The following is a 25,722-nucleotide window of genomic DNA, read 5'->3' as shown; positions in this document are numbered from 1 at the left end:
GCATTTATGAAAATTTAAATAGAATACATCGAGAAGGGGTGTGAAATTATTCACAAAAGATTATTATTTGTTCACTTTTTATATTGCACCCAGTCAGAGCATAGAAGAGAACCCCATGAATATTTTTGGGGCTTGAAACGTGTCGGCATCTTCAACCATTGAGGAAACATAGCCATAGAAGTAGGATCAGCTCTAAGGGAATGATTGTAATCTCTAAACCTCAGTCGCGGGAAAGTTTGTTCCCAATGGGCAGCAACCTTAAAAAGGACTGTTTAAATCGTTCATATAAATCACTAGTAGGATTGCTGCATTCATGAAATTATTGACAGGCTTAACACTGTGATGTACTGTTTAATGATTTATTTTTGTCTTGTATGGTCTTGTTTCATAAGTATGAGTTATGTTGTATATTGTTTGAAACAAAAAATGTTTCCTCTGTTTCTGACACATATGATAAAAGAAGAAATGAAAAATGTGGAATAATGGTTGAATGAAAAACCTGGGCCTATGAAATCCGGTATTGGTTCTACTCTGTTCAAGTAGATAACAGCAGTATAATTGGCAGCCAGGTATGATGTTGTGTTACTTTAGTTATATGGCCGGGATGCCCGCCACCCCCTCCCAACACACATCCCCAAGGATGGGAAGTCGGACAATCGTTGAACTTTTGGAAGACGGGAGGGAGTCACCCTCCCGGCCGTATTTATTAAAATATGAAACAAAATTTAAAACATTATATTAAAAGTTTCATCATTATGCATTATGTACAATTTGACATTTATTACATTTCGATGCAGTCATGTACCTTTGGCTAACATCCTGAAAATGCATACACTCTAATTCAAATTGTACATCCTAGCATTAAGGGCCAACGGCAAGGTCTTAACCGGTGTCAGATCCCTACTACCAAACTCCCGCCCTCACCGTGTGAGCGGCGCATGCGCAGAGGGCTCTACCCTCATTGCCAACTGTAACTTCCCTTGTCGTGGTGGGGGCCCCCTTTCTACTCGACGCCATCTTAAGGGTCGTCCGAGTTCCCGTGTGAGGTCTCTGTAGAAAGGACAGCGTGGACTCTCCCCCCCACCCCATACTCTCTATCCGCCGTCGCGGATATCCGGCCCCCGGGAAATTAGTCAGGAGGGGCATTTAACCGCCTCCCCCCCTGGGAGGGGCCCATGGCCATCTCCCCCTAGGCACCCCATCCTTAGTGGGTGCCGCCTCCCCGTGGAAGGGGCCAATGGCCGTCTTCCCCCGGGCGCTCCCATCCATTGTGGGTGGCGCCCCACTCTAGGGACCTTTAAATTCCTGCTCACCGATCATGACCTTACCGCCCGACAAATAAATACGACAGTTTTTTACCTACTAAAAAGAAAAAATTCCACATCATCTTACTGCTATTACTGATCATTCCTGCAAGAAGAAATTTCTCCAATGCAAACCATATTTACATTCTCAACATTCCTTTATTCACTCTACCAAGGAAAAGGAAAGGCCTATACTTTCATCACTCAGAAAACTTTATTTTCTCCAAACATTTGCTATCAGGGGCTGGTGGGTGGGTCAAAATTGCTGCTTGTTCCGTCGAGGACTCACGAGCAACGAGTGGGTGCAGCCTTCCGATCCGAGGAACAAGAGGACGATCTTCTGGGTTCCCGCTCCTTTATCCTTCTGCGGGAGGGCGTGTACCCGTCCCTGATATGCCTACTGGGCGTGGTCTTCCTTCGAGGTGTCTAGGACAACCCCTCTCGGGCGGGGGAAGGCGCGCTCCGGCTACGCCGCTTTGGGCATACCAGCCGGGCCACGCCCACCCCGCCCAAAATGGCTTCCCGGGAGGTTCGGGCCCCCATCCATACGTTCGGGGGGACCGAGCGGTCGCCCCTTTCCAGGCTCCATCTAGCTGCCAATATTCGGGCCTACCCCCTGTGACATAATACAAATCGAAAAGAGGCATACTAATAAAGCTACTTATGGTGAAAATGTGAAAGTAGGTAAAGGAGACAGAGAGAATAGTTTAAATACAGGATGCAACCGAGGGAAGGAGCAGCAAGATATACATGCAGTTAAAATAAAAGAGGCATTTTTGCATTAATACAACAGCGCGCTTTTTTGCACAATTTATTGTACCCTGGGATAATAGGTTATCCGTCCCCCTGTGTGGAAATAATTAACTAATAACATTTGGCATTCAAAATCTCGAACAGTTCAGCTAGGCAACTTGTGGCAACTAAGGAAACCGAGCTGCAAACGAAAATGTTAATTACTTTGGCATGTTACTTGATCTTTGGGGTGTCTGAATTTGAAAAGAAAAATAATTTTAAAGGCAAGGACTAATCTGGATGAAGCGCGATGTATTACATAGGAAAGATGCACTGCGCAGTATACAAAGTCACCTAGAGCAGCAGAATGAAGAGATTGCATGTATAAAAACTGCTGCTCAATATGATGAGCAAAAATCAGAAATACACCAGAAGTTTGTCAAATATCCGAATGAATCGTCCATGCTAAATGCAAAGGACATAGAAGTGGCTGCACGGAGGCCCGAAGAAAGAAAATATGCTTGGAACAAATGTATGAAACAAGTCTACAGTTACAAAATGCAGATAGAGGATGCCAAGTTCTCAAAATGCAGGTGCATGAACAGACACCAACGCGTGGTCAAACCGTAAGCTTGACTGATCGCACCCGCTAATGAAAATAAAAAGGAAAGAAAAGTGACCAGGAAGGAAAATGACCAGCGTATTCAGCAAGTGCAGCAACCAAATAAAACAATTGTTAGCTGCAACTCAAAGTAGAATATTGCATGAGCCAAATATATATATGCATGAGGTACAGTTCATATACAGGAAAAGGTCCCTGCAGTGCAGAGATGACCAATGCCAATCCAAGTCATTCACCTTCACCAGAAAGCACTTCATGCTGCAGATATGTTTTTATAAACTACAAAAACACACTGTGATATTCTGAACCATGTCCTGGTAGCACAGTAAAACTTGGCCTAAATGACAAACTGCTACATGAGATAACAGAAACATGCCAAGATAAGACAGTGTTTACAAACGTATTCAAATGTACATGATTCTGTGCCAGTCTGCCACATTTACGTGTACATGATTTTGTGCTAATCTGCCACAGTCACATGTCCATGATTCTGTGTCAATCTGCACTGAGAGAGCTTTGTACTGAGAACACTGACCAAACAGGGTCTGGTTTGTAGATGGAGGCCCAAACACATCCGCCATGCTCATCAATCCTACTCAGAAAGGAGAGAGCAGTATAAAAAGGTGGGCTATAAAAGGTGTTATATCAGGGGGTCTCTAGTTGGCAGAGGTAGGTATCTTTGACCAAATAGGGACCCTTGCTTCTAGTCAGGGTAAGGGGGAAACACACTGTTGATAACCCCTACTCACCCCCTTGGTAGCTTGGCACGAGCACGCAGGCTTCCCAAGGCAATGTGTAAAGTTTTTGCACCAACACCCACAGTAACACAGTTCAACACCACAGATGGATACCACACAAGTATTATAAAAAATAGAATTCTTTATATAACTTTAGGCAAGACCCATAAACTACATAAAGCCAACATACATATTTAATCCTTCCCTTAGGAATGTTCTTTGGAATGTTTTTGTAAAAATATTCGAAGTTGTAGAGTCAGTATGGATGTAAACTCTGTTTCCAACGTGTGGAAAGTCACTTTAAAAATCTGCTCCTATCAACAATGGGCACTTGTCCCTTGTGTGCGGGGCCTCTCTCACCCTTCAATCGGGTTTAGGCCAATTACAGCGTTCACAGCAAAAATGCTGCCTCGCTGGTTGCGTTTCTAGCTATAATATGCTCCGCTCTACATGTAGCCAAATTGCTGCCTCCAAGACTGTAGAGAAGCATCCAGCTCCTTAGAGCGGGCTCCGGTACTGCATGTCAAGTGTGCTGGTACGGGCCGTCAGGAAGTACCGGGCGTGGAGGCTCCGCTGACCGGGACACTGCCTCTCTCTCACCCCACCCAGGTAATGGCACACAGCAGCACTGGACCGGAGTCCAAGCAGTTACCTGGTGGGGGATGCCTCGTCGTTTCTGCTCCTCCCGCTGGACGTTTCCCGGGCCGGCTTCGTCACCAACAGCTGTTCTCTCGTGGCAGAAACGGGTTACTCAGTGGCGCCTCGCACTTCATGTTCTCAGCGCGGCGATGACGCCCTGCTGGGCGGCTCCCTCTACAACAACGCTGCCTAGTGAATGCTTCTTGGTTGCCAGGCAATGTCCTGCAACCAACGATTACCACACAGCTTTCCTGCTGGTCACGATCTCGTGAATGATTCGGGCCAGCAACGATGACCGCCTTGTAGTTGTGGACGGGCGAGGGGGGGTTCTGTTAGAAGGCAAAAGGGATTCTTCAGCACGCCGAGCCTTAGGTAGGGTGCCCAGCCACAGGCAGCGATCTTTTAGGAAGTAGTATAAAACGAAGCACTTTTCAGCAAATGCGATTCCCATACACTTCGGGAACTTTTATAGCCCTGTATTCCAGTAACAGTAGGCCAGCTCTCCTCAGGCCCTTGGAGACTCTTGTCTTCAGAAGACCAAAGCACACAGCACAGTTCCTCTTTAAGTAGGGGGACACAGCACACAGCAAAAAGTCCCTTAGTCGTCTTCCTTAGAAGAAACAGCAACTGCAGGTCAGCCCCCTGACACACAGCAATAGCAGCATTTTTCCTCAGTCTTCTTCAGCTGTTCTCATGGGCAGGGATTCCTTTTTGATTACGAAATTTCTTAGTCTAAAGTTTAGGGGTTTCAGCTCTGATATTTGTACCCCAAAAGTCTTTGTTCTTCATGTGTGAGGGGTCCTGGACCCAGTCCAGACCAGTTATGGGTGCACTCTGCCAGTGCACATCTTCTTCCTTTGTGAGTGTGGGCCAGGGCCATCAGATGCACCGTAGAAGGTGGAGCCAGCATTATCGAAGGCAGGCGCAGCCCTATTCAGACCCAGGTGCTACTCCTCCCACCACTTCAAATGCAGATAGGTCTTTTCAGCCTGGTGCGGACTCACCTGGCCTCCTGAAGCCACCCCAACCCCAGTCACTCACAAACCAGACAGTCAATTCACAAGCAGGCAGAGGCACACAGAAAGGTTGAACAAGAAAATAGCCACTTTCTAAAAGTGCTATTTCCAAACACTGAATTCAAAAACCATCCTCCCTAAAAGATGTGTTATTAAATTCAGAGTTCAGGGATACCAGATTCCAAATTTCTATCTTGCTGCTATGGGAAGATGCTTACTCATTTTGGTATTCACAGAAGGCACTTACTCCTCAATAAGTAAGTGCCTTCTGAGAATACCAAAATGAGTAAGTGCCTTCTGTGAATACCAAAATGAGTAAATGGTAGTAAGTTTAGGATTTTGTCTTAAGTTACTTCTGTAAATCGGCCCCAAAATTGCTTTATTTAAAAAGCAAACTCAGACATGGTCATCTACTGCCCCCATTAGGTCACAATCCCTCTGTTAATATTGATTCCCAATTGGTCGTAATTTCCAACCTACCTCATGAATTTTGATGAGGCCGGCGATTTGCGACCCACTTTGAATCACAAACAGTGCAAAACACACTGTTGTAAAGAGTTGTTTGCAATTTACAAATAGCAAATCACGAAGATTTGCTATTTGGAAATCAGAAACCAAAAGCTACGTACATGGGGCCTAAGTGACTTTTTTCCACAATTTAAGCTTCTAGGGTCTATAATTAGGGCATCACTTTTACCCCATAGTGAAGGAATTGGTGAGGAAAGAGAGGGTGGCAAAGCTCATAGGTGTGTCCCAATTGATCTCATCTGTCTCAAACTTCCCATCTCACAGGCAGCAAAGTAACGGAGAAATTAAAGACTGAAACTCGGGGCAGCTTCTGAACACTGGGGCCTAAAAGGGTACCACTAAATCATAAACATGCAAGAGTCCCGCCTTCGTACAGCTCAGGATGAAGGGTGGAATGGAGAGGAAGGAAAAGGTCTTAGAGAAAGGGAGTCAACAATACAATGAAGAGGACTTACTTTTAGCACCTGCAATTTGAAGAAATTCTTTGACATGGTATTATAAATGATACTAGCCACCACCATATAAATACATACACTTAAATACCCAGGCTGAGCCACAACAAAATAAAATAAAATATGAGTGGAGAGTATGTAGCCAAATGGATTTCTCCCACTTGGCATGGCCATTTAACAGAAGTTGAATTATTTATTATGCAATGTATGTTGCATATAATGGCATGTGCCAAATCTATTGCCAATGATCGTGGGGCAAACCAGTGATGTGAAAGAGGATGGAGAAGGGACCAGGACAAACAACAGTGGAACAAAGTGACCTCTTTGTCTTGCTCACTTTCTCATGTCAGTCTTCCCCATGAGCCTCCCATTGACCCATGCACAGAACTCCGGTGCTTGATAATTAACAGTCTTCCCAATAGTTCTCAACCAAATTCAGCCTTTTTTAAGACTTCTGCAGGAGTGCTCAATCCATCCTGTTGAACATAAGCTAAAGATATAAGGACAAGAGGATCAGCTCTTTGTTGTTCTTCTGAGCCTTGTTCAAAATGTGTATAATCTGCTTAGTGTTATCCCACATCACTACCCCTTTGTAAACCTGTCTGGCAGGTGTACAAAGTCCGACAGAGACATATAACCTCTTTTGTAATATTTTGCTAACATTTTGGAAGATAGTTTACCATCCACTGTTCTCCTGCCCTGGGCCCTGAAAGACTAAATACATTCTGTAGCTAGTAGGAGATACCCTTTAGATATTGGAGATTGTAATACATTTCTATCAACTTATTTGACCTTTGGTATGCACATGCCTGCCATCTCTGGCAGCACTGTCAATGGTGGACAATTTGTAAAAAAGGTATGAAGACTTCTAAAGTTATCCTTCTTTCTACTGAAGCATACAGAGATAACGTTCCTTCCTCACCTATGTAGCTTTGGGCTTTTACTTAACTTGCAACTTAGCAACCACCTGCTTCATAATCTTTGTTATGATACTCAACATTTAGGTGGGTCAATAATTAATATGCTCTACTCATTTCCAGGGTTTGCAGTTACCCTCTTAAAGCAAAACCTTTACATCACACCATTTCTGAGTATGTAGTTTTGTGTGGAACTTCCACTGTTTGCGATATTGGCTGTTGGTCTTTCTATTCGAGATGTCTTCGCTGTGGAATGTGCGCTAACAATAGCTTTCAAAGCATCCCATACTACCACCATGTGCCCTTCACCCAGTTACTGTTTCCTGTGGAATCTTTAATACATGCTTGTGTGTTTGTGCATACCTCTGGGTCTCAGAGGAGCAATGTCCATTGCCCTCTTGTCTTCAACTGTCTTCTCCCTTGCCTTTTAGTCCATGATCAATTCATGCTTTACTTCCACAATCAGATTTAATAGTCGCTTGCATATGAGTAAATTATCTAGCTTTGCATAAGCCCCTGATATGCCCTTGAGTAATTAGAGCATCCTGCAGTAAAAGGGTGGCAAGTCCTCTAGCCATTCCACCCCCTCTCCTGAGATAGCTACTGAGCCTATGCATCTGTTCTGTGATTTTTCAATGGATGCACAAATAATCAAGTTAATTTGTCCCCCTATTATTATAGGGCCTGTAGAATCCACTACTTCTTTAAGGAATCTCTCTTGGCATAAATGGTGACATAAATGGATGCCAAATAGACCACTCCCCCCTGCATCATGCCATTCAATAAGAACCACCTCTGCTTCCTGTAGGTATTTGAATCTTGTACCTGAAAGTCAAGCTAGTTGCGAAGGGGTATATCTGCTGTCTTTTTGGGTACAGATGAATAAAATTGGTGTGGAGATCTTCTGGATCTCATCTGGCATTGACCTCATGAAACTTGGTGTGTTTCTTTAAGGATACATTTGTCAGGTTCTAAACTTTATGTTTGATGGGTGTTCTTTTGAGGTGTTGCTATTTTCTTTTTGTTGTGCCATTCCTTAGCCACTTTTGGGCCATTTCTCTTTGCTTTGTGTGTTTTCAGACCTTAGAGCAACTCTGAATCCCAGAGTTACACGCAATATTGTCTCTCTCCCACAGCCCAAAGTAACTGAACATTCTTAACCAAGCAAAACCTAAAAGCCTTCCTGTCAGTAGATTAGGGCAAGGCCATGCTTCATGGGAAATTACTCCTGTGACTCAAGCAACCTTTTAGCTCCTCTCCACCTTTTGTTTAGAGTTAGTCCTGACAACCTTGGCTTGGTCTCCCCCCAAACATTTGCCTTCACCCCTCCTGTTTTCTGATTACGTTTTTGTTGGCATAAGGACTTTGCAGCTTACCTGACTGTCCTACATGTTGGTGCCCTAACAATTTGTACCTTCTCGCTTCTGCCAGTGTCCTGGGTCACTTGAATTAGTCATGTGAATGGCTCTGCTTTTGGTCCTTGTGTATTTCTCCCAAAAAGTGAAACAAAATGGTACTTTACACTTCACAGAGCTTGCCATCAGCACACACACAGGAACTTGACACTAGTCTTTTGTTACACCAGACTTCTTGGAGACTTGGCAAGGGAAGGGAAGAACCTTTGAGAACCAGATGTGGGGTAATATAGGGAATCCTCCCACTTCAAAGGCTGTCACAAGGTATAATCACTGGACCCTCAGACCACCTCTTCATTACACTCTTGCACCTGAGGTAGACTTGAGAAGGACTACCTTTATCCCTAGAGGAATGCCTTGCTGCTGTCAGACTGTCCTGTTGCTTGAAGGACTGCATTGCTGCTTGATGGAGATTTGGACCATCTCCATGATCCCAGGGCCATCAGAAGTGAATCCAAGGGCTAGGTGGCTCCTGTGTGAACATAACAAGCTCCTGATGCCTTAAACCCTGCACCTGGCCTCTGCTAGAGTGAGTCCTGTTGCTTGAAGGACTGCATTGCTGCTTGATGGAGATTTGGACCATCTCCATGATCCCAGGGCCATCAGAAGTGAATCCAAGGGCTAGGTGGCTCCTGTGTGAACATAACAAGCTCCTGATGCCTTAAACCCTGCACCTGGCCTCTGCTAGAGTGAGTCCTAACCTCCCCCTCTCAAGTGGTTCCCCCAAGTTCTGGATCCTTGGAAGTAGAGTTAGAGGTTCTGCTCTTGCCTAAATCTAAAACCTGGGACTTAGAAAACCTTTCCCCAAAAATTAATATTTTTTTTTAAGGCTGAATGTAAGCTGATACGAGGTCCAATCAACCAATTGTAGTCGATCCGTACTCCATCGTGGTCAGCCTTAACCTTTGACTTTGCCCCGGTTCTGAGCGACCAGATACCGGCGGTTGGCGTTTTGATCTTTTGGGCACTAGATTTCACTAAAAACTTGGTTTGGATTTTTTGGGGGTTTTCACTTTTTTACTGCTTGTGTACTGTATAAATACTTTGGGGCATATTACCAAGCAATAGCGATAATTATCACTATTGCTTGGTTAGAGACAAAATTTTACCGCTGAGCTGCGGCGATTTTTATCGCAGATAAACCTTGGTATTACCAAGGTTTATCGCAAATGCGATAAAAAACGGCCGCAATGCATGAATATCGCTGAAAAGTCCGCGATATTCATGCAATACCGAGCTAATGCTCTTAGCCATGTTATCCACCTCCCATTGGATAACATGGCTAAGAACTGCTCAGGGCAGGTGTTAGCTTTTGGAGATATTCGCGCTTAGCGTGAATATCTCCAAAAGTTGGTAATAGGAGATAGCGATGTTAGCGACTGTTTCCAGTCGCTAACATCTTGGCACACCCACTTTGCATGTCATTAGTGATAAATATCACTGACATGCAAAGTGGGGCCCAAGATGGTCGCTATCTCCTACTAGCTGTCACTAACTGGTGTTAGCGACAGCTAGGTAATAGGGAGATAATTTTATCTCCGCTTTCTTGGCTTTTAAAGCTAAAAAAGCGGAGATAAACCCCCTTGAGAATATGCCCCTTTATAAATTGCCTTTAAGTTAAGTTTTCACTTACTTCAACCTCCTTATGGTTAGCATTATCGTTTTCATGTTTTTGAGGCTTGACCTCCACTCTAGCCAATTTCTGATCATTCAAGAGATTCAAAATGTGTAACATCTATAAAAGATAACATGGAACTCTCCATCTAACATTAATGAGTTCTCAGTCATAAAGTACATTGTAGCTGAACTTGGCCTGCTTATGTGCTAATTTCTTATATCTCTTTCTGATCATATTATCACTTCATCTCCCCTCTCAAGCGATCCATGTTACCAGTTGTGTTTATTTTGGAGAAAATCAGTCCGTGCCAGGGCCCAAGGACCCCTAGGTCAGTCCAGTGCCTACTTTCTGCAGCTTCTCAATTACTGATCTCAATTCTAATAGTTATTCCTCTACTGGTCTTTCTGTTGTGTTTACCTTCTGCGGTTCAGGGTTTCTATGTTCTACGGCCTTTTTTCTTCTTTCTCCAGCTGCTTGATTAGTGTATCTTTCCAATCCCATTATTTCATGGGCCTCTGTCAAAGGATTTGTAGAGGACCACTGTCACACTTTCCTGCAAAGGAGAATCACGTAGGATGGCCCTCTTGACTGCACACCTTTTATATTCAGAGAGAAGATCACCATGTGAAAGGTCTTTTGCTTTTCTCAGGAAGTGAACTCAAGTGTATCACTCTGATATATCTCTATTCATGTCACTGAAATACTATTTCAACACCGCTCATTAAGTGCTGAATTCCGGCTTAATATGCAACAAGAATGTCTGCATTAAGGTTTTATTCACCACTTTGCTAGGGATCAATCCTCGTTCTCATTCAAAGATTTCCTCTTGCTTCTGGACCTCTTCTTTCTTCTCTACAGGCCTTGTACCAGCATCTGTTTTAAGCTGGTTTCCATTTTGTTAATTAGTTCTCCATCATCACTATACACTACTAGACGTTTGCACACAAGAAGTACCTGTATTTATTGAGGTGGAAGATTCGTAAGCAGGGGCCCAGTTGTTATTTTGCCTTAATGAGGCTACTGACATCTCCACTTGCAGCCTCACTGCCCTTTCAGTCCAACACGTACAAGAGGTCTGTACATGCAGTGTACATTTTCAGTTTTGTGCCTTGTTGCTAATTGGCTCAAGTGAGGGCACCTGCTGACTGCACCCAGATACATTACGTCACTGTGGGCTAGATGTATAAAGCAAGTTTGTGGTCGTAAACGGCCTGATTTGCATTGCTTTTTGGGATGTACAAAGCCCAAATGCAGGTTGGTAACTTGTTACTAAATCGCACTTTGGGTTTTACAATTCGGTATTTCGAATTGAAATGGAATGTACAAATGCTTTACGACCGTAATGCGGTCGCAAAACATATTCACAATTCACCGCCACCGAAATGGTGGACACTCATATGGAATAGGAAGTGGCCCTTTGAAAATGGTTACCAACGTATATTTTAAGAGCAGGCAGTGGTCTCACAGACCACTGCCTAAGCAGGCCACAGCCTACTCTTAAGAAAGAAAACTTCCAAGTTTCATTTTTTTGAAGCACACTAGTTTTCCCTTTAAAGAAAACGGGCTACATTTAAAAATATGGTAGTCTGCTGACCCCAGAAGGCCACCATCCCTGTGACAGCAGCGAATCATAGTGGGTCACAAATTGCGACCTACCTTATTAATATTCACGAGGGAGGTCTCTTTGTGACACACTACGAATTGCTAATGAAACTCAAAAGTTTCATACATTAAGAATAGTGATCTACTAATTGAGATTCACAAGAGATCGCAATTACGAAATCATTATTTCCTAAATTTTGTACATCTAGCCCTAAATGTTTCTTTCAGAAACTGAGAGGTCCCTACTAAGGGATAGCTTGGGGCAAATCGTTTTCTTAGTTGTATAGGAGGTCTAATTCAGTGCTTAAATCTCCTTTGCTAACTTTCTGCCTCGGAAATGCAGCTCTGATTGTCCTTTCAGCTAAAGCATAAGCATGTAAATGAGCGAAAAGCATAAGTAAATACATGAAATGGTGGTAAAGAATATAAAATATGTGCATTCATCATGACTTTTAACACTGTATTAAACATTCTTAAATTAAAGTCTTTTTTATTAATGTATCTCATTTTGAACATGGTCATTTGTTGTTATAATAAAGAAAACTGTGTGTTTGATGCAATAGTAAATAAGTATACTTACTTTTGTTGGAAAATATCTGCTGGTCTTGAATTCCTTCAATGTTGATGACATTATAACCGTGGCAAAAAAGAGAATTGATGACCAAAAAAGCACATCTGGGACGTAGGGACCATGATGACCACATGCTCTTCCTATATAGTCTCCATGAAACTGTGTGCACTCCTGCAAGAGAAAACATGAAAATATTCATCTAAGTACAAAAACTATACATTGTAGTTGCAAAACTTTATAATAGCTCTGAAATACTAATTGACATTTTCAAAACATTAAAAGCAACGTGCTAGCAGCTAAACCAGTTAAATTCATTTCTCAATCCACTTTTCCACCTGAACACTGTTAAAATGTAAATTAAGCCTAATTTCATAAAGAGCCTGCTCATCATTTCATTTTAATGTTTGGAAATGTGCAGTGCAGTAAAAAAAGACTTTTTATGCGTGGATCTGGAAACAACATTTTCTATGGGGTGCTAATTTAAGTCCCTACCTTTGGTATTTTCTATGGGAGGGTATTGCAGTGTCAGTGGTTGGCCATGTGTAGCTGTGGACTTACTAGTGATCCTTTTAGGCTGAAATGACTTACATTCTTAAACTTGACTTCATCCTCTAATTGTAGGGTGCAGACATGTAAGTCTACAATTCTGAGTATCTTTACACTCGTAAATTGTAAATATCCAAAAGAAGCAATGTTCCTCAAAAGTGTAATAGTGAACCTCACAGTTGTAAGTTACTTTTGTGATTAGCCCATAAAAAGAGGAAAGACAGGCCAGCATTTAATTTTCAGGTATGTGACACATATAGCAATCACGGTCACTAGCATAGCAATTACATTGGTTAATGAATCAAGCACATTGGATGCACCTTCATGAATTCTATACTTTCTTACATAAATTACATTGGTTTGATTGTGCTATGCTGGTTTGCATACACCAACATTGGTCTCTGGTATCAATATGTTGGTCAATTTCTAGGCAACCAATTGATAAACATACAGTAGCATAACAAAACTAGAATGGTACATGGAGTGGCCACCCTCCGGTCTTAATCAGGAGATCTCAGGTCACGGTAATGTGCTCAGAGGGCCCCTGGAGCTTGGCCCCATCCCGCGAGGCCAAGCTCCAGGGCGGGGGCTGCAGAGGCCTATGTTATGCCACTGTACGCAAATAAATTGCTTTGTGTGAGCATATGGTTGAAAGTGTGCAGTTTCTGAATACATTGTATCTGCTGACATTCCCAGTATACCAGTCTTAATCAATAGTAGAAGCACACTACTGTGTCGATTTAGTGGACCGGTGTATTTAAACTATATGAGGATGGACATTCATAACACAATCATGTGCACACAAGGTTTTGGTTTGTAGGCATAATCCATTGGCTTGCCCTAATAACATGCTAACTCATTTGCATATCATGGTGGACAGCATAACACACACTGTTTCACACCTGTAAAATACTGTTTAAAATTTCTGTTGTATTGGTTCACCCTCAAAATGTATTTACTGTACAAAACGAGCAGCAGTGTACATACAACATGTGTTCCGCACAATGTATTGGTTCCCATGTCTGCTGGTTCTCGTGTTTACCAACACTAATACTAATTTATTTGCATTCATAATCTACTGGTAGACATACAAAATTATTTGGTTTCCAGACATAACAAATTGGCCTGTAAGAATAAAATTGTTCTTTCTATTAAAAAATCTAACAGTTTCTAGCCATTACCCACTGACTTCTGTGATCAACACACAGGTGCAAGTAATGTACATGCACATTACATACAATGTGTTTTGTTGGTCAATCACACGATGCAAGCAACATTAGTGCTGTATGCTCCGTTGAGACCAATGCAGTGATTCCAGTTTGGGAATTAGCCTGTAATAGACCACTCTTTAAAGTTTAAGTTCAGTGGAGGTTTGTTCACGATATCTTTATCTGGCTGGGGCATAAGTATGTTTACTATATCTCTTATACGTGTGTCGCATTTTTACATATAGGAGGTGACGCGAGCCCGTTACCATTCTGAAACGGGCTGCGTCCCTCATGTATTAGAACTAGTCTGTGTATTAAGAAACTCAGGCTGCATGTTTTGCATAAATAAGAAGATGCGAACATGTGACAGTTCTTAAACAGGCTGTCTCCATCGTGTATGAGAGTTAAGGGGGAGTCTGTGTAGTGGGATGCCCCTATAACCAGTGGTTATCTTACATCATCCTTTTCCTTGTGATAAGTTGCCTGATACATCCTATTAATGCCACACTCCATTGCAAATACATCTTATCATTATATCTTTTGATCCAGGAGCTGATGTTGCAGTAGTCCTCAAGTAGACAGGTGTTTTTTAATAAACACGCAACATATCTTTGAGATCACATTTGGATTATACATCATATCCAATCAGGTGATAGACTAAGCATCTGTACACTGCGAGTTTATATGACGTTTTCTGTTACAGAATAACCCGTAATTAGTTGCGAGTTTGCCTCTCTGTCAACTCAATTTTTTCCTAGAGCGGGGCTTCACGTCCTGAGCAGTTGCCAGGTGAGGTGAGGCAATTTACCCACACATAATGGGTAAGTCTGAATTCACATCTAACTTTCTTTATTTCAACTGATGAGGTTTTTTGCTGAACTATTGAGTATGTTGACTAATTTTTGGTCGCAATATGTACACAAATACTGAATTGTATTTATGTTTGTATCTCTCTCCTTCCATGCATGTTTGACAACTACACAAGCCTAGAACATTGAGGTCTGTTGTGTATGGTTGTATCTGTGCCACTGAGCAGTTGTTACCTGTGTAATAGTTATTTTTTCCACTGTTTTTCACATTTTTGCAGTAGCTTACACTTATAGGTCCAGAGGAATGCTGGATACTCTGTAGGTCACGATAGCAGAAACATGTAGACCGACACTCATAAACTTTGTAGTGGTAGTTATTTATTTAAACTGCACTAGCACTGTTTTTAACCCTGACACCATGAGATGCACATTACATTTTTTTTCTCACAGTAGTTTTTATTACACTTCACTTTTTTCACTTAAGCACTGCACCATTCACTTTGTACTACATTGTAGCTCTTCATCTGCTGGATCTTAGTGCACCCAGTTGAACTCTGAAAACATCCCTGAGCTCCTCCCTCACAGTGAGTGGGTTGTAGCCCTCGGATTTGCAGCCGGGAGGAGATCCCAGATGATGAAGCATGTCACCTTGGGTGAGTGATGGGAATCCGTCCTTTAAACAGGGCTTCCCAGTGAGAGATTAAATAAATATAAAACATATTACACTTTTTTGCTTGTGTGTAGGACGTTTTAGGCGCCAGGTGACTTGGTGAGACCCACAAATACTTCAGTGTGTTTTTCAATCGCACAGGCAACCTTAATTTGAATGGGGATTACAATAAGCTTGAGCATGATACATGTGTTCACTTCTACCACACAGATTTGAGTGTGTGGGAGGGGGGCTCACTTTTCTCATGTCCTGTAGGAAGCCACTTCATGGGAAGCTGTTAAGCACATGCTGTTAACCTCCAGAGATAACCTCTATTACAAATGTCCTTATACTATTAGTTTTCAAGTCAAATACTGTCTTTCCCATTTTAAACTGTTTTAGTTTACCTATTCGAAGTGTGTTTCAGAAGTTTACAAAATAGGTAGCATTATTTTTAAGTGTGTGCTGTATATTCTTACTGTTTTCATCAGTACTGACTGCAAGGGATTAAAATAGTATTTAAGAGAAGCTTCTGAGCACCCAGGCTTTCAATTTATTTGAGTTGAAAACAGATGTCAGGTCTTACAACCATTTCTTCTCAGTTTTGATCAAACTTTATTTCACAGAGGGTCTCAGGATCTTTTTTCTGTTGGGGTAGTTATTCGTCAGGATAATCTGAAACGCACAAGTAGTTTGCTTTTAGATGCACTTATATTTGATGTCTGAATGATTTTGCTAAGTCTAGTGAACTGGCTGAGATAGGCCTGCAAAACAAACATTATTGTAAATAAATGATTGATTGATTCTGTTTAAAAAAAAAAAACTTTTTATGAAGTGGCTATAAACAGTCTGTATTTGAAAACCGAGATGAATAAAATGTAAATGTGTATTTCTGTTCTTTACACTCCTGAACAAATATTCTGAGTATATCTAAAATAAAAGCATGTGTCCCTATCTCACACTATGCATCCCATATCTCTTTTTTGTTTATTTGGGGTTTTTGCGTTTATTTTGCCATTTATTAAAGTGATACACTAGCACAATTGTTATCACTAAATAACATGAATGCACAAATGAATACAGAGAATGCACTCTTGTTACAGCACATTTTTGTGTGACCCAATGTCTGGTAACCAGTGACGGCTCCTTCACTAAGGTGAAGGAGCGTCACTCCACTGCTCAAAAGGAAAAATGAAATAATAATAAATGGATCGTTATTATAATTTTAATATTCCTCTTGCAGTCAGTGGTGGGGTGGGGCTGGCCAGAGGAAGGAAAGAGTGGTTTGTACTCCCTAAGTGCGCATGAACTGTTTGGCCAGCCCACTTGTGCGGACAAACAGTTGATGCCCACTTTGCATGTGCCCCACCAGGGTGCATTACACATCTACCTAGCACCAACACAGACACCCTAGCACCATAGTGCAAGGGTGCCTGCATTACAGAGAATGATTGTTTATGTGCAGGAAGGTGTCCCTTCCTACACATAAACAACCAATAATGGTGATTTGTTACTTCTATGTGTGCTGCATTCTGCAGCATACACAGAAGTAACACATCGTCATTGTTTATTGAATATTTATGTGCAGGAAGGCACACCTTCCTACTAATAAACAATCACTACTGGCATTTTGCTCTTTCTATGATTACTACAGAATGCAGAACACATAGAAAAAGCAAAAACGAGGAGAAATAAAAGTATTTTTCCTCATTGCGCCATTTTAACACCTGCTCCAGCATGGCGTTAGTTTTTGGTGCTGCCTCAGATTTACAGATTCTTGTAAATCTGGGCAGCATCAAAAAGCAATGGGTGTTGCAGTAAAACACCCTCAGAAACACCCAGTGCACGCCCGTTTCACACAGCGAGTTGCGTGAAAGGGTATCATATTTACAAAGCAACGTTAAAACACATTTTTTTAGGTTAACCTCTTCATCAAAGGCTTAGCTTTATTTTATCTTTAGTTGCTCCTCTTTCAATCAAAGGAAGGCTTCTCTATTTAAGATTCATTATCCCTTATGCTTTCAAAGTACATTACCATGAATGTGTGGCATTTCATTGAGATGTCTTTCCCTCGGAAATGTATTGCAAAGGCTGTTTGCTTTTGGCTGCATATTCCAATTGTGTTTTTAGCAATTCTTTTTACATTTTAAGAGAGTTCTTTGACTGCTGCAGAATTGATAGGGTTCACTCAATCTATACTTCCCTGGAATCAATGTTCTATTTTATTTATTTATCGAGTTTTCTAAAATGCGAACTTTACCTGAAGGTATCAGCGCACCTTGCAGAGTTGGTACATCAGAAATTACATAAGTTACACATGGAGTAAATAAAAATACATAGTACCAGTATGTATAAGAAGTATTTGATAGACAGAAGGATATGTGTACAATATAGATTTGAGGTAGAACTGTAGATATATGAATAGCACTTTACCGAGTTGGCACAGCAGCAATTACACATGTTACATATGGAGTAAAAATGCATAGCAACAGTGTATAAAGAGATCTACAATGAACGGATAAATGTAGGATAAATGGACGATATAGTTCTGAGGTTGATACGGTATTATGATTTTGAAGGCAGGGAGAGTAGAGTCACAGTTTGTCCCTGAGGTAGTGATGCTCAGATTTTTTTGGAGAGTGTGGGTGGGAGCTACAGGTCAGTCAGATGGTTGGGGGGGGTTAGATATTTATTGAGGAGACAACGTTTCAGCTTCTTCCTGAAGTGAGGGAATGATTGATTGTCAGATTGATAGATCCTTAGGAAGCGAGCATTCCCAGAAAAGGAGAGGGTGCAAGATTTCAGGAGAAGACTGCTAGAGCTTTAAAGAGCTTCAAAGAGATCTCTTTTGTCCAGCTTTTGATAGTTTATTTGCGAGGTAGACTGTTTTTTCAGTGTAGAGAGCTTTTTGGGTTATGCAAGCAGTTATTAATATAGATCTTGACACTATTGGTAGGCAGCTGAGTTTCTTGAGAGTGGGAGTGATGTGGTTGACGCAACTCTCCCCCAACAGTGGATTTCACAAATACCACCGTAGTTGGTAGGGTGACCTGGGTATCTGCCAACCACAAGCCTGAATGCAGCCAATATCCACTATGTGAATATCATATTGACTTCATATGCTTTCAGGTTGAGCCCTTTCCTATTGAACAGACCAGTCTTGCCCTGTTTTTAACAGGCGGATTTCGAGAAAGCAAGATTTTGTGTATTACTAGTAATGACAGTTTGAGTGGAGAATACAAGACACAGATTATGCTGGGTATCTACTTTTCAAAAGTGTATTGGAATAAGAGTGCACATTCAGGGCCACATTTCAAATGAAAAACTGTGCTTCAATTTTTTCAATGCTTATATGCACTTTGTATCTGTTTCTCTCCATTGTGATATGACCATAAACACGTGGTCTCATTCTAACAGAGTTATGTATAAGATAGCTGAATTAGGGTTCTCTAAACCCTCAGGTTATAGAAAATAAACAAATTCCTCATAGATTGTGGGTCTCAGCTCCCATGTGGCATAGCATAGGAGTAAATTCCTCTGACCAGCTAGTGTGGCAAGCTGTAATATAAATGGTGTTAATGACAAGAGGACCAAGCCTTGGCCACCCCTGCCTGAATCTCCATTTTACATTTTCTCAATCAATGATCCGAGGGCCCCAGAGGATATTTCAGGTCCCTTGAAAAGGGCAGAAGAATTCTGACCTACCCACCTCCCCTCTCAGGGGCTCTGAAATACATATGGTGAGTGAAGATCAGAGAGAGGCACATCTGTGGTGTTTGGAAGCCCAGCTCCTCAGCCTTTCTATTTTTTATCTTGACCAAAAAGGGGCCCTGGTGTCCAGAAGGCATTTAATGTATCATGCATTTCGTGTAATCCAACAGGTTTGCAAAACCCGTTCAGTAATGTACGTCTCATAAGGAATCATGCCCTGGTATTGCAGTAAAACCAAGTCTGAGCAAAAATCATGGTAGCCTCAAGTGATCTATGGGAAAACCCTGGGAGCCTCAGCCCCACCCCAACTATTACAGTGACCTGATACCTTCCCACCAAAACATCAAACTTCTCCTGTGTTTGGCTCCAGAGGCATGGCCTCCCTCCTTAGTTTCCAAGGGGTTTGGGCTTGCCAAGACCAGGTGCAGTGTGAAGAATTACTTAAAACATTCACATTTCTTCTACATCCCTTCCTTTCCCTGGAACTAGGCCAAGCGCTTATGAATGGCTTTATAGTGTGTGTGGGGGGTGACCTTTCCTTCTCCTGCTTGCCAGCAGAGTAATCAACTTGGTCCAGTATGGGAGGAAGAGCGAAGGCCCAGAATCTGATCATATGCTGATCCAAGGAAATATGAGCATTATCTGAGTGGCGAAAGGAGTACAGTTATCACAAAAGTAACTTTAGATCTGCACTTTGGGTACATGTCTAATCTAGAATTGATACCTGACTGGTCTCTCTAGCATTACAGATGTACACTGATGAATCCCCACTCACATTATAAGCCATACACCAAGTCAGCACTAATCCCTCAGGGTCTCTGTTACGACTTGATACCTGTGCTCACATTCTGGGCCGTTAGATTGTAGTCTCGCATGTTCAGTTGGCACACATTTGAACACATGTGTGATCACATGTTCTCATGTGACCAGTCCAGAGCCTCTTACCCTAGCTGGGCAGCAGTGGCCTTATCTTAGAAGGATGATGCTGGTGGTTGGCACTCTCAGTCAATTTCCAATAATGTCACTCTGACTGAGACTCAAAGTAAAAGTTCAAAACTTGGTTTGCAAGAACTGAAAAGTCCTGGGGTATGAAATAGGTGGAACCAATTTCATACAATACCCAAAAGTATTTTCCACAGGAAAGATTTTGCTTTTCTCATTCCATATAAAGTACTATCCCCCTTTGCACAACCTGCTATGGAGAAGCATGAAAGCTTCCAGCTGGACCCAAATTCATTTCAGATTGAACAACCAAAAGAACATTATCAGTATTACCTCTTACTTGGCAACATCATCCACTGAATGAATGGAGCTAGGAATACGATCATCAGAACAGGAGGAAGTGAGCCCTTCATACTGCCCTATAGTAAGAATACAGGTATTAGGGCCCACTCCATCTACCACTCCACAAGCCAGAAATCTTGGGAAAACTCAGAAGAGTTGTTCACTTTACAAACCAACACAGGGTTTTGTGAGAGGTGTTAATTTTCAACTCTCCCAAATCCAAAAGAAACTCCCTTTATTCATAAACGACCACTGGATGGAACGAACCAAAGCCCTCATTATCCAGTTTGCATTATTGCAATATCATCTACACTTCTACCCAAAATGCTCATTGTCAAGCTATAAAGAATACAAAACCAGACTGCCAGGATGTACCTCAGCCTACCGACTTAGACTGGGGCCTCTCTGAGAAAATTCCTTTGGGAAATGGATTAAGGCAGGGCTGTGTCCAGGCTCCCAAATTGTTCTCCCTACTTTTTGCTGATCTACCAGGAGAGTTGGCAGCGACACATTCGTTCTTCCCGAAACTGGGGGGAAGACATGTGTCATACCTACTCTATGCAAATGATTTGGCGATTCTGCACGTGACACAAGCAGGCCTGCAGAGGAAGTTATTTTTTTAAAAATTTTGTTTAAAGAGTTTTATATAGCGCTGTCTAAACCCGAAGGTATCAGAGCGCTTTACATGAGAATCAACAATGTAACAGAAAAAGATCAACAATTACACAATACATCAAAGAATAGGCAATACATTGGGAGAGGAGAAAAGTAGTAGGGGGGCATGGGAGGGGAGAAAGGGAGGGTAAGGGAGGAGACAACAAGGAGAGACAAAAGGAAGTCTGTTTAAAGACCGACTGGGTAGGTGAAGACCAAAGGAGGGAATCCACGGCACATCTACCCTATAGCTAAACCAGGTAGCTCCATCGGGCATCAGACAAAACAGTTCAGTCTCAGTACATTGAGAGAGAAGAGAAGGAGAGACATAAATAGAGGGAGGATGAGGGAAGAGACGACAGGAGAGACGAAAGGAAGTTTGTCTTAAGACCGACTGGGTAGGTGACGTCCAAGGAGGGAATCCCCAGCCTATCTCCCCTATAGCTAAACCAAGTAGCTCCATCGGGCATCGGACAAATTAACCAGATCTCAATTGACATGGGAAAATTCACCAATAAATAGGGTGGGGACTAAGGGCCAGGAAAGGTGAGGGCAAAGGTCGGTAGCATGAAAGTGGAGAAGAGTAGAGCGGAGAGGGGTAGGGGGTGGGGGGAGGAGGGAGTTAAGGTCAGGAGAGACGCAGGAGGGTTTGTTGCGGCTGTCATTTTAGACGTTGTCTAGCTTCTTAAGCGCTACTAATTGCAATTGTTTCTGTCAGAGTTCTTTGCGCAACATTCCCAAGGGACCCCGGTCCTTCACACAGCCAGGCAATGATATTCAGGGCTTCCACACGGCTATTTCAGTTGTGGGTGCTTCTCAGCTCGCTATTTAAATGTGATAGCTAGTCGTTAAGGGGGGACTCCCACGTATGCAATTTACTTTGCTGTGTAAGCGACTATTAACTCTGCCAGTGCTGGTTTTAGTGAGACGTAGGCTGGTTGTGCACACCCTGATTGCGGTTGGTGCCTCCTCTATGGTAATGTCCTTATGGGCGAGTCGTTTCCACTTCTGAGATCTCTGGCCCCCATTCGTCATACCTGTGGGGCAGTACACGTGCTACGAGGTCCTTTCTCTGCCATGCACATTAGCACATCCGCTTGTCGCTCCGTTAGGAGGCTGTTCAAGGGTGCCTGGTTTTCGAGCCCCCACTAAGCAGTTCTCTTTATTTATAGAGACTCTGCCGATGCTTATCGATGCCTCAGGCAGATGGGGAATCTGTGTCCTAGGTAGATTCAGCAGCCAGCCTCTGGCAATGTCACATGTTGGTGCTCCGCGGGTCCCTCAAAGCTGTTCTAGCACCCGATGCGCTAGCAGCGAGGGGGGGCCGCTGGTCCAGCGCGTGATCCTACCTTCCCACAGGGCGGCCCCGCTGCGTTATGGTGATTCAGCAGAAAAGCCCTCCACAGGGCGGGTCCTCAGATGCTGGGTCATAGGCTGTGAAAACTTTCCAGTCGCCGTGTAGGGTCACTTCTGGTGGGCAATCAAGCTCGGCGGTGCAGCTCCATCTTCACCACCACTGGCTACAGGTTCATTGCACTCTGGGTGCCATCTTGGCTTTCGGACGCCAGGGACTGCCACGGCTCATTTCTCGGCTCAGTTGCAGTTTTGAAAGACGGTACTCTGTTCTTTAGCCGCTCCAGGTGTTCCCGTTGCAAGATCGCCGCATTTGGTGGGGAATTGTACGCGGCTGGATGCTGCTTCAGATCAATGTGCGCGGGGGTTTCACCGAACTTCAGCTCCAAGCGGCCATTACGCGTGTGAAGCAGAGCCTAGCTATCAGACAGTGTCGGCTTTATCGCAGTTACCGGTCTTGGAAGGTGGGGTGTGAGAACCGTGGTCCGAAGTTCAGCGAGTTTAATCATTATTGTGAGGCTAATAAATTGAAGATAAACATGGGTAAACCAAAGATAATCATGTTTGGTAAAAAAAGTAAACCGTATAAATGGTAGTTAGGCAATAGTAGAGTAGATGTTGTGTCCTCCTATAAGTATCTAGACATGACATTTACCAGTCAGCTGAGTTGGACCTTACATGAAGAATCAGTGGAGTCGAGGGCATTAGCTACGACAGGAGTACTTGTCTGCTTTAAAATGACTTATGGCATTCCCTCCTGGTCTCCCCTCTTAACTGCTTATAACGCAATGGTCCCCACGCAATGCCTCTATGGGGCTAAGCTGTTAGCCATTAGTACGGAGGGAAGTTGGTGTGAAAGCAAATGTCTGAAAAAACTGTTGGCCCTCCCGAACGGCGCAATGTCCCAGGCAATAAGATTAGAAGCAAAATTGCAAGCCTGGATATTCCTAGCTTATAAATCAACTCTGAATTGTGGGACAAATTATTGGTCCCAAATACTCAGAAGACATCACCCTGCTGTGCCACTGAAACAGAAAGAAGTGAATTACAGTGGGCAAGGATGGTAAAGAACAGATTGGAAGACATTAAAGGAATCTTAAAACTAGAATAAAAAATAGCTGAAGCCTCAATCTCTAAAGCAGAATTAAAACAGCCTGTAAAAAAGAATCTAGATTGGCGGACTTGAAATATGTAAGGAAATAAACTCTGCAAAATACATGTTAGATTCATGGGAAAATATGAATGTGTTTCCGTATTTATCTGCATTCCCAGGTGCCAGGTTACGATTATTACTATTAAAGTTCCTGGCAGGATTAAATGTGCGTTGTGAGAGCTGAGAAATTTTAAACCCTTTTAGATCAAGAGAATAACTGTACATGTGGACTGCCATTTTATAACCTCAATGTTCATGTTTTAATTGATTGTTGTCATTTTTATAGGCCACATTGCTTGATTTTAAAACCTTTTTCTAAAAAATATAATATCAATTGTTGAAATATGCACTGGACCTTCTCTTAAAGATGGAATTCTTTGATGTGGCTTGCGCACTGGCTACGTTTCTTTGCAACTGTTTGGATTAGTGTCTTATAGTGTAAATATTAGGGGTTTGGTGCTTTTAGTGTACTAAGATGAATTGGTATTTATACAGTGTAATTATATACTTTTATTGTTTTTAAGGACTGTATGTTTTATAGACGGTGTCTAAACATTAATAAAGAATGAACATACATTCAGTACCAGTCCACCTCAACCTACACAAGCAGGGTCATATTAATCCTGCTTTCAAAGTACCTTACTGGCTGCCTTGTGAATCAGGGATCATATTCTAGATTCTTTGAAATGTCAACAAAGCTCACACAGAAAAGACACAAAATGCTTGCAAAACCTACCACGAGGCTACATTTCATCTGAAACATCTGCTGATTGGATGCTCACCTGATCCAACAATGTAGTTTCAACTAGATGGGGCAAAGATGCAGTTCACTGTAGTACATTGCCTGAAACTACAGAATGCCATGATACCCTTACTAAGATCAGAGTCATTTCGTGTGTGCTTTAGGAAACTCTGGAAAACTGCACTGTTTAGTAGCTTTCGTAGCCAACTGTCTGAAGTTGTATGTGTTGCGATCGAGGAACAACATCTACTGGCTCCAAGCTAACTGATCGGATGCAGTCTCCTCCTTCATTGCTTTTTCTGATTGGTCACTTTACCAAGTTCCACTGCACTCAAACCAAAGGGTTATATGTCCAATATTATGAAACTCCAAATTAAATATATAAACAATATAGGAACAACTGCATGCATGCACTAACTTTTTCTAAACAACATATGCAAGAACTGAACAGGCTAAACCTTCTGCCGTTTTAGGCAGGCTGAACTAATGCCTGGTTGGTTTAAGGAGGTCTCTGCAGACATTCCGTGATACAGTCCCCAATTATGTTTATAGAACATAGCTTTGAGATTCTACATCAGTGCAGCTGATACACATAAGCAGAAATATATCCAGTGGATATGTAATCATTCTGTCAGTGCCTGTGTTGGGATGGAATAATCCCTTGCATGGGGACTGATTTATGATTCCGCCCTGAGTGCCCCAGCTGCAAGAATGCCTCTATCCCTGGTGCTGAAATTTGTTGCCATGGGTGAACACGGACCATGCGTGTGGTCCATAATATAGACCTGTCTCATGTATTGTGATCTTGTTGGATGGTAGAGGTAGCCAAAGCCGTAGCCTCATGGCAAAGAAAGGCTACTGCCTTTGCCAGGAGTTAAGTAGAATGAGCGTGTGGTGGCAGAATACCGTGTAGGGATCAGTAGGAACAAACAGACCCATTTTACCTGTGTCACTGGAGTGAGGTCTACAGGCTCACTCATGTAATGTTCTGTTGCTTTGTGCTTAACTGTACCTTTGCCTACATCAAGTTAATATGTAATTCTGAGTGTCGTGTTTTATGGATATGCAAGGTGTATGTGTGTCTGTGAATGATACAAGTATAAGACTAGGGGAGAAGGAGGAATGAGAGACTAGGTCGCCCTCCGGGTAATGTGTACAACCAAGAATCCAAAGTATTGGGTTCCAAGACCTAGCTCATGTCGCGGTAACTGACCAAATTGATCAGTGATACCTGCCAAGAAAGAAAAATTTCTTTCTAGTGTCCCCTCACTCACCAGGGTTGCCCCATGGTGACCTGCTTCATCATTGGGGCCCTCCCAGTTCTATACGAAAAGGGGCGTGCTTCGACTCACGAATTACGCAGGAGCACTTCAAAGTGAGAGACTATGTGTAGTGCACGGTGGTGGAGTGGGTGTGGGTATATTAAAAATACCGTGTTTAGTGGGCCTCAATAAATTTAT

The 25,722-nt window shown here is 42.6% G+C and overlaps 1 protein-coding gene across 4 annotated transcripts in view; it reads right to left on the bottom strand.

The window, feature by feature from the left end:
- The window catches only part of SLC4A10 (solute carrier family 4 member 10), a 1,019,075-nt gene that overhangs the window by 175,746 nt on the left and 817,607 nt on the right, over positions 1–25,722 (bottom strand). For all 4 annotated transcript variants that reach the window (XM_078683855.1, XM_078683850.1, XM_078683851.1 and 1 more), the window contains exon 16: positions 12,163–12,324. In XM_078683855.1, coding sequence (XP_078539981.1) covers positions 12,163–12,324 — 162 coding nt within the window. The remainder of the gene's footprint in view (positions 1–12,162; positions 12,325–25,722) is intronic.

Source organism: Lissotriton helveticus, chromosome 3_1 (assembly GCF_964261635.1).
Source record: "Lissotriton helveticus chromosome 3_1, aLisHel1.1, whole genome shotgun sequence".
NCBI classification, from domain to species: domain Eukaryota; kingdom Metazoa; phylum Chordata; class Amphibia; order Caudata; family Salamandridae; genus Lissotriton; species Lissotriton helveticus.
This window is presented reverse-complemented; position numbering and strand designations above follow the sequence as displayed.